General features: G+C 41.0%; 1 protein-coding gene across 1 annotated transcript; it reads left to right on the top strand.

Annotated features, from left to right (window-relative positions):
* Positions 1 to 11,159: 11,159 nt before the first annotated feature.
* On the top strand, positions 11,160 to 13,579 carry LOC125286843 (murinoglobulin-2-like; the record flags this gene model as incomplete). The annotated part of the gene is given in 8 exon segments (XM_048232152.1): positions 11,160 to 11,271; positions 11,364 to 11,554; positions 11,658 to 11,873; positions 11,969 to 12,102; positions 12,217 to 12,298; positions 12,575 to 12,646; positions 12,773 to 12,872; positions 13,507 to 13,579. Coding segments are annotated over 8 exon segments (948 nt in total), but the record flags the coding sequence as incomplete, so codon positions are not given.
* Positions 13,580 to 13,893: the final 314 nt, after the last annotated feature.

The raw sequence follows: 13,893 nt of genomic DNA, 5'->3' as shown, positions 1-13,893 counted from the left end.
TTTGAACTTCTATTGATAATGTTAGAAAAGAAAGACTGTCTTGCTTTGCATATTTCAGAGTTATATGTGCGGAGCATCTCTTTATGGATTTCATAGTGGATCTGAAGTTTGTATTTACGCCATTTTCTTTCAGTCTTCCTACACTCTCTTTTTAGAAGTTTAACTGCTGGATTTTGCCTCCATGGTGCTTTCTGTTTGTCCTTAACTTTCTTGAATTGTAATGGAGCAATGTCATCCATAATGTTTGCCATTTTTGCATTAAAGTGATCAAATAAGTCTTCAGAGTCTGACAGTTGACTTGGCTTTAGTGAAAGTGCTTGCTCAAAGAGAGCACTTGTCTGATCATTTATGATTCTCCTTTTTACCATCATAGCTGTGTTTTGAGTGTGTGGGGACATAGACACATCAAAGAACACGCAAAAAGGATCAGATAAGGTCAGGTCTTTAACAGCTGTAGAGACATCGAGACCCTTTGTGATAACAAGGTCGAGGGTATGGCCGAGAGAGTGTGTTGGCCCCTGTACATGCGGTGTTAGGGAGAAAGTATCGATTAGTGCAATGAATTCCTTGGCATAATTGTTTTCAGGATTATCCACATGCAAGTTTAGATCCCCTGATATAATAAGACAGTCATACTCTATGCAAACAACTGATAGCAGTTCACCTAGCTCTTCAAGAAAAACTTTAGCTGAATGTTTTGGAGGCCTGTAAATTGTCAGTAATAAAATCTGAGGAGAAGACTTAATGCATGCACACAGATATTCAAATGAAGTAAAGTCACCGAATGACGACTTGCACTGAAAAGACGTCTTGAAAATTGTGGCTATCCCCCCACCTCTTTTATTTGCCCTGGTAGCACTCAAGAAACTGAAGTTTGGGGGAGCTGATTCGATGAGAGTAGCAGCACTGTTTGCTTGATCTAACCATGTCTCAGTTAAAAGTAAAAAATCAAGGTTGTGTGTGCAAATTAGATCATGAATTAAGAATGATTTGTTTGAAAGAGATCTGATATTTAGGAGTGCTAGTTTTGTTAGTTTAAGTGTTGGGGAAATATGATCCATGGGGGAAATCTGAGGTTGATGTGGTACGGGTAGGAGATTGGACTGGTTTAACCTATAAGCTCGATGCATTTGTGTTCTATTTCTTGTCAATACAGGAATAGAGAATGTCATGGGCTTACTGGGTCCCGGCATGTTCTCAAAACTACTGTCAGTACCATTTATATTGCAGGGACCCTGAGAATATCATGCAATACAGTCATCATATAATTGTCCCCTGCTGCTGCCATCTGTATTTTCCACTGCACATTCCTTGCTATATGCGGCTGAGAAAATGAACTAAGAGGTTGCTGCTGCTTAAGAGATCCTTCTAAACGGGAGGGGGGGAGGGGTGGGTGGGGTGCTGCCCGCTTCTTTGGTGCTAATAATCTTGGGCTAGTAAAACTCTGCATGGCTACTGGTAGCAGTCTCTCCATTCTTGCAGGGGAACATCATGTGCTTGGGTGGGGATGGTGATGGGTATTCAGGGGATCCTGTGGAGTTTGAGTGGGTGGTGGGATGAAGGGGTGGGGATGGGGATGGGAGATTAGGGGGTTTGTGTGGCCTGGGGAGTTTGATTGGGTGGGGACGTGATTGGGTGTGGGTGGTGATGAAAAAAAATGGAGGTTGGGGTTGAAAATTGATCCAGAGTCTCCATCTGCCTGCTGAGGTTCTGGGAAGTTTGTTGCAGATGCTCCGCTTTCAGCATGTATTCCAGTAGTGTATTCCATGTTGTTGTGTCTTTGTGGTGACAAGGAGGCGACGGAGGTGGGGAGGGTATTGGTACTGTTGTTACAACATGACCCTTCCTTTCTGATATCCTCTCAGCAGCTTTGATAGGTGCTATCTCCTCATGCTCATCACATCCATTTGTTTGCTGAGATTCCAGGGAGTTTGACGCCAGTGATTGACTTTGAGTCATTTTAGCAGCACCCATCTTATCTTGTCCAGTGGACATGGCTTGGCATTGTTGAGCTGGTTGTTTATGTTTCTCCAAGGTCTGCATTTCAGTGGAGGCTAGCGGGTGGTTATCAGAGGGCCCCACAGCAGGGGAGGTTGGGCATATCTCTGTTTTAGCCTGTGCAGAGTGTTTTGGTTTAGCTGAGTTGTTGATGTCATCCGCTTGTTCCGTCTGTATGGCCACTGAGCGCTTATCAGAGGCTCGGCTCAAGGTTGGCAGAAAAAATGTTGGGTGCAGGAGAGAGAGGTGATAGTATTCGGTTAAGATCTTGGCCCCAGTCCAACTCAGCTCTGTGCTATTTGGTCTGAAGTATTCCCTGCGATTCCAAAAAAGGTTAAAATTGTCAATAAAATTCATCCCAACTGAAAAGCATGTTTTTTGCGAGCCAGGTGTTTAAACTGAATAGTCTGGAAAATACAAAGCTTCCCTCTGCTGGGAGTGGGCCACTGATGAAAATTTGTATTCCAAGCTCATATATGGCCGAGAAAAGTTCCTTGAAATCTTCTTTGACATACAGCTGTTCTCTGTAGATGTCATTTGCTCCAACATGCACAATGATGCGCTTTGATAGTTGCATATTTTGACACCAGTTCTGCAAGCTTGTTTTTGTGTCAGACACTGAAGCATTTGGGAAACAACATACAATCATCCTTTCCCCATTTATATGTCTCACAGCAAAATTAAGCCTAGAACGAGGGTTGTGGGATGAATAGGGGTCGAGTGCTGCTTCTTGTCTGTGCCCATCTTTCTATTGTTGTGGTTTGATCGCTGCCTGCTTTGGGTCTGTTCCTGGGAAATTCCTCTCTCCGTCCGGAGGCATTCAAATCTGTTCCATAGTGTTAGGGGCTGTGGGCTTCCCTTAGGACCACAAGCCCTGTAGTAGTTTGCTGATCTGTCTGTATTTCTGATACGAGGCCTGAAGTTAACATCTGAATTTACTGGTGTTGAGGTAATTACAGTTCTTGTATTACGTTTTTTTGTTTTTTGGTCTGGCACCTTGCCCGTGCCAAGGCTCTGTACTCACATTTTCCTTTGTGAGGTCGATGCATTCATCTGCTCTATTAGCAGTGATATTAGACTGCTGGGTTACATTCTCTGCATTTCCAGTAGTTGCTGTACTCACTTCATGAGATGCCTCGTAGTTCATCTGTCGTTGATGGAAGGGCATGCATCTTTGATTCCAAAGTAGAAATCCTCTGTTCTAGCTCAGTACATTAAAGGCATGATCTCCTGGGTCTCTGGCGGAGGGCGCATTTTGTTTTAATCCAACTTCAAGGTGAATTGCCGTTCAGTTTTTGCTCGTTGACTTGGCTGGCTCATTTAAAGTAAAAAACTAACCACTTAAGTTTCAGATTTAAATGTACTGGTTTCACTGTCTTTGCTAAACTAGCTTGTAAATGAAATAAAAGAATGAAAAAGAGTGGAAATTGCTAAAAGGATAGGTGAAGCAGGAGCAGTGTGAAATGAGTCCTACTCGCTTGAGTAGGAGAAATAAAAAAAAAAAAAAAGCAGCAGAATTCACGGTTCCATCAACTATGGCAAGTCGCACGGTCAACGCAGCCCTTGACCATCAAACTACCACCACTGTGTTTGACTGTTGGTATGATGCCAGATTTAACGAGACCCATGTCTTCCAAAAAGTTCCACTTTTGACTCATCAGTCTAGAGAAATTTATCATCATATGTGACCCTGCAAGGCAAAACCAGTCGTCTTGCGCACAGTGCTATTTTGAGAAAATCCACAATAAACAAACGCATGGGTTAAAATGTCGAATTTCACTTTTTTGCATAATTTGACAGTATACAGTCTACACTTTCATATTGTTTTAAGTTTTGACTGTTAAACACTGACTTTATTTAGGTGAAGATTAAACACATTAGCGGTCATTCCATTTGTCCACGCCGCTATAAGGTTTTACGGTAGAGCTAAAATGTAGCCTACTCATTAGGCTACTCGTTACTCAATGTGTAAGCTCTCTATCGTTCTTGGCAGATGTAACCGAATGAGAATGTGAAATACTTTCACGTGTTGCCTGAACACCAACCGTATGGACCACAGAGCGGTAGCACAAAACCAATACGTCTTCAAGGCGAAAACGCAGAAAGGCTAGATTCAGCGTTAGCTATCAAGGTAATCAGGAATTGAATCGTAATGTTAAACCTTCTAGTATAAATAGGGGTCGAATTAAAACGAACGGGGCATGTATGTGTAACTTCTGGAAACTATCTGTAAACCTACGATAGGCTACTGAATGTAATGTTAGCGTCTCTGAACTGTAACCCAGAGATGTAATGTGTGTCATTTTAAATTGTTGAGTAAGATCAGTGACTTGTAGAATGTATTAGCTACCGTGAGAATATTCCCAGCTATCGTGGGAACCTTCTAGAAGGTTCTAAACTGTCGTGGGAAAGTAAGATTGATTTGCCTTAGGAATGTGTGGGGGAGGACAAGGCTACCTAGTATAAATAGGGGTCGAACTAAACGAACGGGGCTGCTGCTGCTTCTTTTTTCCTTCCTTCAACTCGTTGGATTTTTGCTTTATGATGTCGCGTGCGGTTGTTAGAATTCGTCCGCCGTACTTCGTTGAGAAGCAAAGTGTTGGTCGTGCCAGGCTGAGTCGTGGACCGAAACTCCGTAGAACCTGTTGCAGATATCACACCTGCTACTCCAAAAGAGAGTGACTGCAGAACGACAATCAGCGGATTTTTTCCTTTCTGAGGACTTACTTTTTTCTTATATTCCCCTTTTCTCCATTTGTGGATTTACTATTGTATTCTGTTCTCCGTTTGTGGATTTACTATTTTTATTGTATTCTCTTTCCCTATTTTGTGGAATTACTCTTTTTACATGTTTTACAACATTGTAACCTGCAAATGGATATTACGCCGCATTTTGTTAACATCACCAAAGTGCTGAAAAGTAAAGAACTCATTTAACCTTGGCATCCAATTCTTCAAGCAGTATTTTTTGTCTTTTCTTGGTTTTTCTACGAATTCCAGCAGAAGGGTAAGATAACTGGTTTCTTCTGTGGTTCTTCATCTGTTTTTTATATATTTTTGATATGTTGCTGAGTATATCATAAACAGCAAAGAAAAGTGATTGATAATGACTGACTGACTATTATTGTGTTACATGCTTCAAATGTAAAGCACTTTGAGCTGCATTCTGTGTATGAAAGGTGCTATACAAATAAAGCTTTATTATTATTATTATTTTCTAAGACTTGGGTCAGCGTGACTGTATACTGAAAGACGGTAAAAAGGTCTCCACTCTTTAAAAACCTAAGTAGCCTATAAACTGTGTCTCTAGATAATCTCTCTAGATAACCTACCCTTTCTAGGCTCCCTGTCCAAACAAGGCGACCTTGCAACTTTGGACCTACTTTCCCCTTGCCTCACAACAAGCAAGGGTTAATTTTACATACAAACAAACAAACATTTAACTTCCCTGGCCCTGGATCTCTGGCACTCCCATCTGGCACTCCCATGTGTCCTCCTGTTTCTCCTGCGTCTCCAGTCTATTGTGTGTCTCTCCCGTGTGAAATAAGCCTGCCATTAAATAGGCTAGGCAATTACCCAATTAGGTCTGGGCTAAACCATTATAGGGAATGCGGGGGTGGTGGTGGTCTGTACCATTAACCCAATCACAGTTAAAATTTCCCAGTATAAAGACACATACATACACCTACATACACAAGACATAAACAGCAATAAAACAAACTGAGTGCAGGTGAGTGTGTTTGGCTGCAGTCCATGAAGGTGTGGCACAAAGCAATTTTTCAAATGTTTGTCGTAGGGGAAAAGGAGAGGACTCCTTTTTCACAGGCGCCAAATGTAACATGCCTTATTTCGTGGACAGAATGACTTTTGTGTGACGAAATACATATATTCATTACGAAACCATGTTACATCGTAACGCCTTTTGGCCACAGAATGCACAAATTGGTTTGCATTGTTTCCACGAAACACTAAGAGAGCACATCATTTCATGGATGAAATTGACTGGTGGCCTTTTTTCTTTCGTGGACATAATGCTGAATGCACTATTCACTGTCGTAGACAAAATAAACTCTTTTTGGTCAAAAGTAATTCTGTCTACGAAAATATGGAATGCACCTACACGCATCATTCTGTGAATCACATTTCAATTTCGTCCACGAAAGTATTGTGTTGTGTTACAGAAGGCATTCCGTCCACACAATAGTAACTTAATAACTTACGAAATGCATTCAGTGACATATGCTTTCATTCTGTGGACGAAATGCATAATAGAATCACGTACAATACATTTCGTGAGTCAGCAGTTTCACTTAAATGAATTATGTGTCACGATAATTTCATTACGTGGACGAAATGCATAACAGAATCACAAAATCAGTTTTGTGACCTGCTGCAATACATTTCGTGAGTCAGCAGTTTACAGAATGAATTATGTGTCAGGATAATTTCATTACGTGGACGAAATGCATAACAGAATCACAAAATCAGTTTTGTGACCTGCTGCAATACATTTCGTGAGTCAGCAGTTTACAGAATGAATTATGTGTCACGATCATTTCATTACGTGGACGAAATGCATAACAGAATCACGAAATCAGTTTTGTGACCTGCTGAAATACATTTCGTGAGTCAGCAGTTTGCGGAATGAATTAGCCAGTGGGTAGCCTAGGCTAACATTTAGAAGTGGCCACTTCAATCGTGCCTCCCGTTAGCTCCGTGAAACAAAGGAAAGCCCTCTATTTGGATGGGCAAGTAGGCATAGCGATTAGGCCTATTATGCGCACTCCAGTGAGACGATATAAACTAGGCCTACTGTTAGGCCTACAACAAGATTTATTAGGCTATCCAATCGCTATACTGTTTTCATGAACATTACAGGAATCCACTTCTTGATTGTTTTAAATATAGTTGCTTAGCCTACCCACGAGTTTGTCAGTTTCACTTGCACAGACACGCATAGACTTTGAATGAGCACTCACAGCCTACCACTACCATCTAGGCTAATGTTATGCCCACGTAATAAAATTATTGTGACACATAATTCATTCTGTAAACTGCTGACTCACAAAATGTATTGTAGCAGGTCACAAAACTGATTTTGAGATTCTCTTATGCATTTCGTCCACGTAAAAAAATTATCCTGACACGTAATTCATTCTGTAAACTGCTGACTCACGAAATGTATTGTAGCAGGTCAGCAAAACTGATTTCGTGATTCTCTTATGTATTTCGTCCAGTGCCGGCCTGAGCCTTTTGGGGGCCCTAAGCAAAATTTGATTTGGGGGGCCCCCTCCCACAACGCAGAGTCACCTGTGCTTGGCGATAATTGACAACTTCACACTATAATGTTATATTATAAATTAATACAGGTTATGTATTAATACAGTGACTGGTTATGAACTACTGTCCCCCTAGACACAGATGCAAGGACCCTCTCCCCCTATCCTATATGTGCAAATGTGGGTACAAAAGTGTGTAAGTGTGTGTGTGTGTGTGAATTCTGAATTTGGTAGATGTGATATCCTGTATTCTGGTGCATTTTTGGGATGGTCAGCTGGAGAAGGGCAGTACCTAAATTTGTTCAGATTCATAGCCTTTTGCTTTTTGACTTATATAGGTAGTGACTTCACACAACTACTTGGGGTTCAGGATCCCTTGACCTCTTGGGCTCGGTAGGCTCTTTCGGGGCTCCGCTCTAGACTTCTGGCCCCATGTGCTTGGTAAACCAATGTATTAATATAGTTGTTATTTACACCAACCCTGTCACCTTTTAATCTTAGAGGGTACTAAAATCACAGATTTATTTGAAACATTCATATTCAAAGTGAAGCACTAAGGGTGGTTTACTGAAGTTGAATTGACAAATAACAAAATACAACAGCATTTGTATTTGTTGTAAACAAGTACATCAGTTTAATGACTTGTTTTTCAATAGATTTGTAGAACAAAACCGCAAATGTGCATTAAATGAGCAATCTTCAACTACAAAATAAAACCAAAATAGACAAACATTAATAATCAAAAATAAAATGTCCCAAAAAATAGATACTTATTCCTACTTTGTTCCTGGCTTTCAGGCATCTGTAACTCTGCAGTGGACAAACCTGCAATGATTAAATAAATACATAAATAAATTTAAAAAAAACTATGTTAAATGTGCCATGTCATATTAACAGGCTATGTAAGGGTCCATTCAGGGCACCTCGAAATGACAAGGACCGCCCCCATGGCTACTTTGTTTTTCCGACAGCAAGTGTTCATGTGCTTTGCCATCAGAATGTGTAAAACATACACTCACTAATCCTAAACAAACAACTGTATTTGCTTAAAATATAGTGTAAGATGCTCGTGAAAGAATGATATGCAGCTTTCAAGTGACAAAAACTGCAAATTCCCAAGTTCACATTAAAACTGTTGGACATGAAAGGCCACATGGACTACAAACGAACTACAACGTGACAACAAAAGTGAGCGCCTAACTGGGCAACTCTGTTAGCAAAATCTAGCCCCAGTTTACGACCTCTGACTCACACATTAAGTGACGTGAATGACGTGGAATGATGATGTTTTCACTCGGAGAAAGGTTTTTCCGAAGCCCATGAACGCTAGGTAACAATTTGCCATCAAGAAAACCTCACCTTCTGTGTCATCAGCCATGGAGCCATGGACACTTGATGAGGTAGAGCTAGGTTGAGGTAGAGATGTGCTCCATAGTACTTCAACAGTGTCCCTGAAAAAAAAAAAATATATTGCATAAGTGCATAGTTTATCGAGCAGAATGAGTTTATTTTGCTATCATTACTTACAGTCATCAGCAATTCCACATCTAACAATTCATATTCTATTGGCAAATGAGCCATAATCAAAAGAGTATATACATGGATTTCTATGCAACGTCACGAAAACATGCGTGCGCAAAGAGGCAGAAAGCACCATAGAACAGCAGAGCAATGCAAAAGAGCAAAAGAATAAAATGAGTTTTTGTGCTGAAAACTGCACCAAACATACTGTAAATAATAATGCAAACATACCTGTATCTTGCTCGTTTTTCTCCTCCTCTGTCATTTTCTTCTTTCTGTTTTTGGCACCAGAGGGATACATCCTTTTTTGTGACTTAATATTACTGTCTCTTCCGATTTTTGAACTTGATGCAGTGTCTGCACGAATTGTCTATGCACCTGAGGTGTCTATTTATGCGCATGACTCAAAGGCTGGCAGACACAGTAGAGGTAGGCAGGCGTATTGATCATGAAATCAGAATTTTCTAGTTTTGAATTATTAATTGTTTCATTTATTCATTCATTGATGTCACTTATTTACGTTATTTATTATGTAAAAAAAAAAAGAAACTCGATTGGGGAAGCAGCCGCTTAGTTCGCTTATGCCTCGGGCCGGCCCTGATTAAAAGTGCCGTATGAGCATGGTAGCCACCTAGCTATCTGAATGGAATAGGCTATGTTTCAATCATTATCAGTTTCAATGAAGGATGCAGAAGCATTAGTACTCTTTCTCATAATATCATTCATCACCTTCCATAATTTCTTACTGTCATGTTGGGCTCTATCAATCCTTTGCCGATACAATTCTTTCTTTTTTACTCTGTTCACTTTCGTAACTTGATTCCTTATTTTACAATATGCACTTTTATCATTGACTGAACCAGACGGCATATAGTGTAAACAAAAACTTTTCTGAAAACTGACAGGCGCATGTGCACAATGCTATTTTTGAAAACGGAGAGAGTGAAATATCCGTTTATGAAAATAGCCGGCCACGTGTAAGCGCAGCATAAAAGTCTGCGTTTGAGGGAGCTAAAACTCTGTTTATGTGTAAAAGAAAGGGCCAAACAAATATCCAAATATCTAATATCTAAATACGTGTAAACGAGCCCTTAGTTTCAGGATCTATTCTCAGGCCTATTTAAGCTCTATTTGCAGGCTTAGGTTCTATTGGGCTGGCTTCTTAGAATCTCTATTTCTCAGGCATTACTAAGGAAGCTGAGTCTTCTGCCTGTCCTTATGTCTATATTTTAAGCCAATGCACAGGCTCTATTGCAGAATTTTGTGCTATGATGTCGTAAAAGAGAAACAGTGATGACTCCATCCACTGTAACTAAAACTAAAGGTCTTTACATCTGTAATAAACAAACAATTAGGGCTACTTCCACATTGTCTTTTATTCCATTTTATATAAAAGCCTGTTACATTATTTTACTTATTTTACACTATGTACTTGACGTTCTTTTAACTATAGTATTAACTGTCCTTTTTGCATTTAAAGGTGCCCTCCCACACATATTTCATTACTTTGTCATAATGTCTGCAACAGGAACCTTTTTGCATTGTTTCAAAAATTAAGCCAATTGATCCTCAACTCTAGGTTCTTGGGCAACATGCATTGTTGAAGTTCTAATCATGCATAGTGCACAAGCCCATTGACATTCAGCCATCCTTGCATACGAAAACTGTCAATGAGCTAGACGAATATGTGGGCAGGTCTCAACTGGGCGAGCTCATGAATAGTAATGAGCTCAATCAATTCCACGTCACCCTGAACAGCTTTTGTAATTGGCCTGATTTCTCCGCTTATTTCTTTTCAGTGGCTAGAGCTGACAGAGGAGGTAGCAGTTAATTTTCACCTTCACGACATAACACAAACACATATGGACCTAACATATTTAAAAAATACAAGTAAAAATGGTTTTGTGTGGCAGGGCAACTTTAATGACTTCTCCAACACCTACACCAGGGGTTCCCAAACTTTTCCACGACAAGGCCCCCCAAATACCACTAGGTTCTGGCCAAGGACCCCCTTGATGTGTTATTAAACCCATCGACAATACTACGGCAAATGTAAAAACACATTAAGCTAATCCTAATAATTATTTTAGCCAGAAGCACTTCGCGATGGAGCATACAGTGTGTAAACATTGCATTTGGGGCTTTCTGCTACATGAGAGCTATCATTCTACTATTATTTCCAGTCATTATCATGGAAAATATAATGTTCAGATATGCGACAAATTATTATAATGGCATTGTATAACAACCCTCATAGTAATAGGTATATTTTACATTTTTCAAATGTATTTATTTGTTGCTTTTATTTTTCCTTCCAACTTGCTGAGGCCCCCTGGCACCCCCTCATGCCCCCCACTTTGAAAACCACTGACCTACACCACTGCTCTACTGGCCCACACCTTCAGTCTCGCTGGAGAAGAAGACATCCGAGCTGAGCTTCTGAAACACTTGGACAGTGTAGCAACCTCTGATGGTAGGACAGAATTTACACTGTGCCTGAACAGACACACATGAACCAACAGTTGAACCTGCTTCCTTTATCTCATGTGACTTGTGTCTTCTCAGGGAGTCTCATGCACTGGTCTCAGTCCTCATCAGAGTGAGCTGATTCTCTGGAGGTGGAGACGAGCTCTTATGTGCTGTTAGCTGTTCTCACCAAACCCACACTGACTGCTGCTGACTTAGGCTATGCTTCCAGGATTGTCAACTGGCTGGTGAAGCAGCAAAATCCATATGGAGGCTTCTCTTCCACACAGGTGCTCCACACATTTTTTTCTTTTTGTCTTCTGTTGTGTTAGTGTGTCTGGTCTTTCTTCCAGCTTCAGTATTTGCCCACACTGAGGGTTTGTGTTCTCTCAGGACACGGTGGTGGCACTGCAGGCTCTGGCTCTGTACGCCACCAAGGTCTTCAGCCCTCATGGCTTCAGCACAGTGACCGTGCAGTCAGCAGGTGGCGACAAACACCAGTTTGATGTGAACCAGCACAACACATTACTGTACCAGGAGACCGCGCTGCAGGACGTTCCTGGGAAGTACAGCGTTGAAGTGACGGGCTCTGCATGTGCTTCTGTGGGGGTCAGTGTGAAAGATAACTTCTTTGTTACTATACTATTGATGATTGATATGCTGTTGGTAATGTTTCTTCATGTGTAAACCCTTTTCTATAACAGGTGGCTCTTTTCTACAACATCCCCACTCCGACTGAGCACTCAACCTTGAGCATTAAGACTCAAGCCAAGCCTCTGACCGAAGCAGAATGCAACAAGGCCAATGGGCAGGCCTTCATCCTAAAAATCACAATCCAGTATGCAACATCATGCTGCACCAGTTGTTTCTCTTTTCTTTATAATGAACATTGTGAAACCAGCTCTTTATAAAATGTGTTCTATTCACAGTCACTTTAACTTTTTTTGTGCAGGTATAATGGACCACTGCCAAGCACCAACATGGCTATAATAGATGTGACAATGTTATCTGGTTTCACACCTGACTCTTCCTCTGTAAGTTGTCCGTCCTAAGTCTGTTTTAAAGGGAGGCAACACCGGGCATGTAACTGTTTCTAAAGCATCTGCCGCAACAATTAGCTTTCACTGTAATCAATGGAACTGGCTACACCAGAAGTGACAGCAGTGCGTATGTTCGAAAAAAATTACAGCAGTCTTCTAAAACAATTTTTACACTTTTGCTTCACTTGTGAACCCAGTGCAGCCCGGGTCTTAGTCATTAAATCAGCTCCTGTAAAGGTGCTCATTACAGCTTCGTCTTTTTTTTTCTAGCTACAGGGCAGCAGCATATTAGTGGACCGAGTCGATAAGAAAGATGACCACATCCTTGTGTATCTGTCACAGGTGAGAAATAAACAAAATCAAATCACGACAGTCTGTACAGAACCTTACCCACCATGTATGTTACATAATTCCCCACAGGTTTGCCCACAATGCCGTGCATGATTCTGATGACCTTATGTTCAACAGGTTCCAAAGGATATTCATTACCAGCTGTCCATCCGACAGGATGTCCTAGTAAACAACCTGAAGCCGGCAGTGGTCAAAGTGTATGACTACTACCAAATCAGTAAGACTCCCTTACAAACCAGAATAAAGTGTAAAAACAAATCTAAAAGTTTCACTCATAAACCAGTAAGCCTACCTTATAAGACAGTATTAGGTCTACATGTAACGGATGCCAGCTAGCTTAGCTGTGCTTGTGGAACGTTGGTAAACCTCACTCTCCGACGCCTCAAGAGTGCTGCTGGCATGGGAGCCAGTAGCCTGGGCTATTGGCTGAATTGTTAGCGCGCTTGCCTTCCGATCCGAGGTGCTGCTGTTCGCGGGTTCGAGTCTGGGCGTGTGTAGGGCTGAATCGCGCAGGTTCAACACAACGCAGGTTACATACATGTAAATACAAATGCAAGACTACCTTGTAAACCAGTAGGACTACAATCTGTAATTGAAAAGTTTAAAGATTGTAATTAAGTTCTCATGTCTGAACTATAGCTATCGTGTTGAATGTGGGAGCATTGAGCTGACTCATCAATGTTTACACTTTTACCCATGCACGTCTTACTCTTACCCATAGTGTTAACATTTTTATGACATTGATCCTTAGTTAAATCGTTTGACTTCAGACTGTTCTCTTTGCTCATCACACAAATTAGAGCCCATATTGTTATTCGCAGCTGATTGATGATGAAATCTGTTTCACTCAGGTGATGAAGCAGAGGCAGAGTACAGCTCCCCGTGTGCGTAAGAAGAGATCCTGGTGGATTCAATCATTCTGGTGTGTGTGTGTGTGTACTTTATTTTGATTTTGTAATCATGACAGACAGTAAATAGACAGAGATTACATTCCATTAAAAATTCTAATTCATGATGTCTGAATGGCAATGTTATTTCCATTCTAACATGCACTATATGGGCAAAAGTATCAGGGATTGAGGTCAAGTTCTTCCACAGCAAACTCACCCTGTTAGGATCTAGCCTTGACTGATGACTTTGTGCCACCCTGGTGGTCATTTTGTGTATTGTTTTCTGTTGTGCTCTGTATTTACCTGTCTGGTCATGTGTCTTTGTCTCCACCCATTGCCTTATATGGT

Source organism: Alosa alosa, chromosome 21, assembly GCF_017589495.1.
Source record: "Alosa alosa isolate M-15738 ecotype Scorff River chromosome 21, AALO_Geno_1.1, whole genome shotgun sequence".
NCBI lineage: Eukaryota > Metazoa > Chordata > Actinopteri > Clupeiformes > Clupeidae > Alosa > Alosa alosa.
Note: the sequence above shows the minus strand (reverse complement) of the source record. Positions and strands in the feature narration are given on the sequence as shown.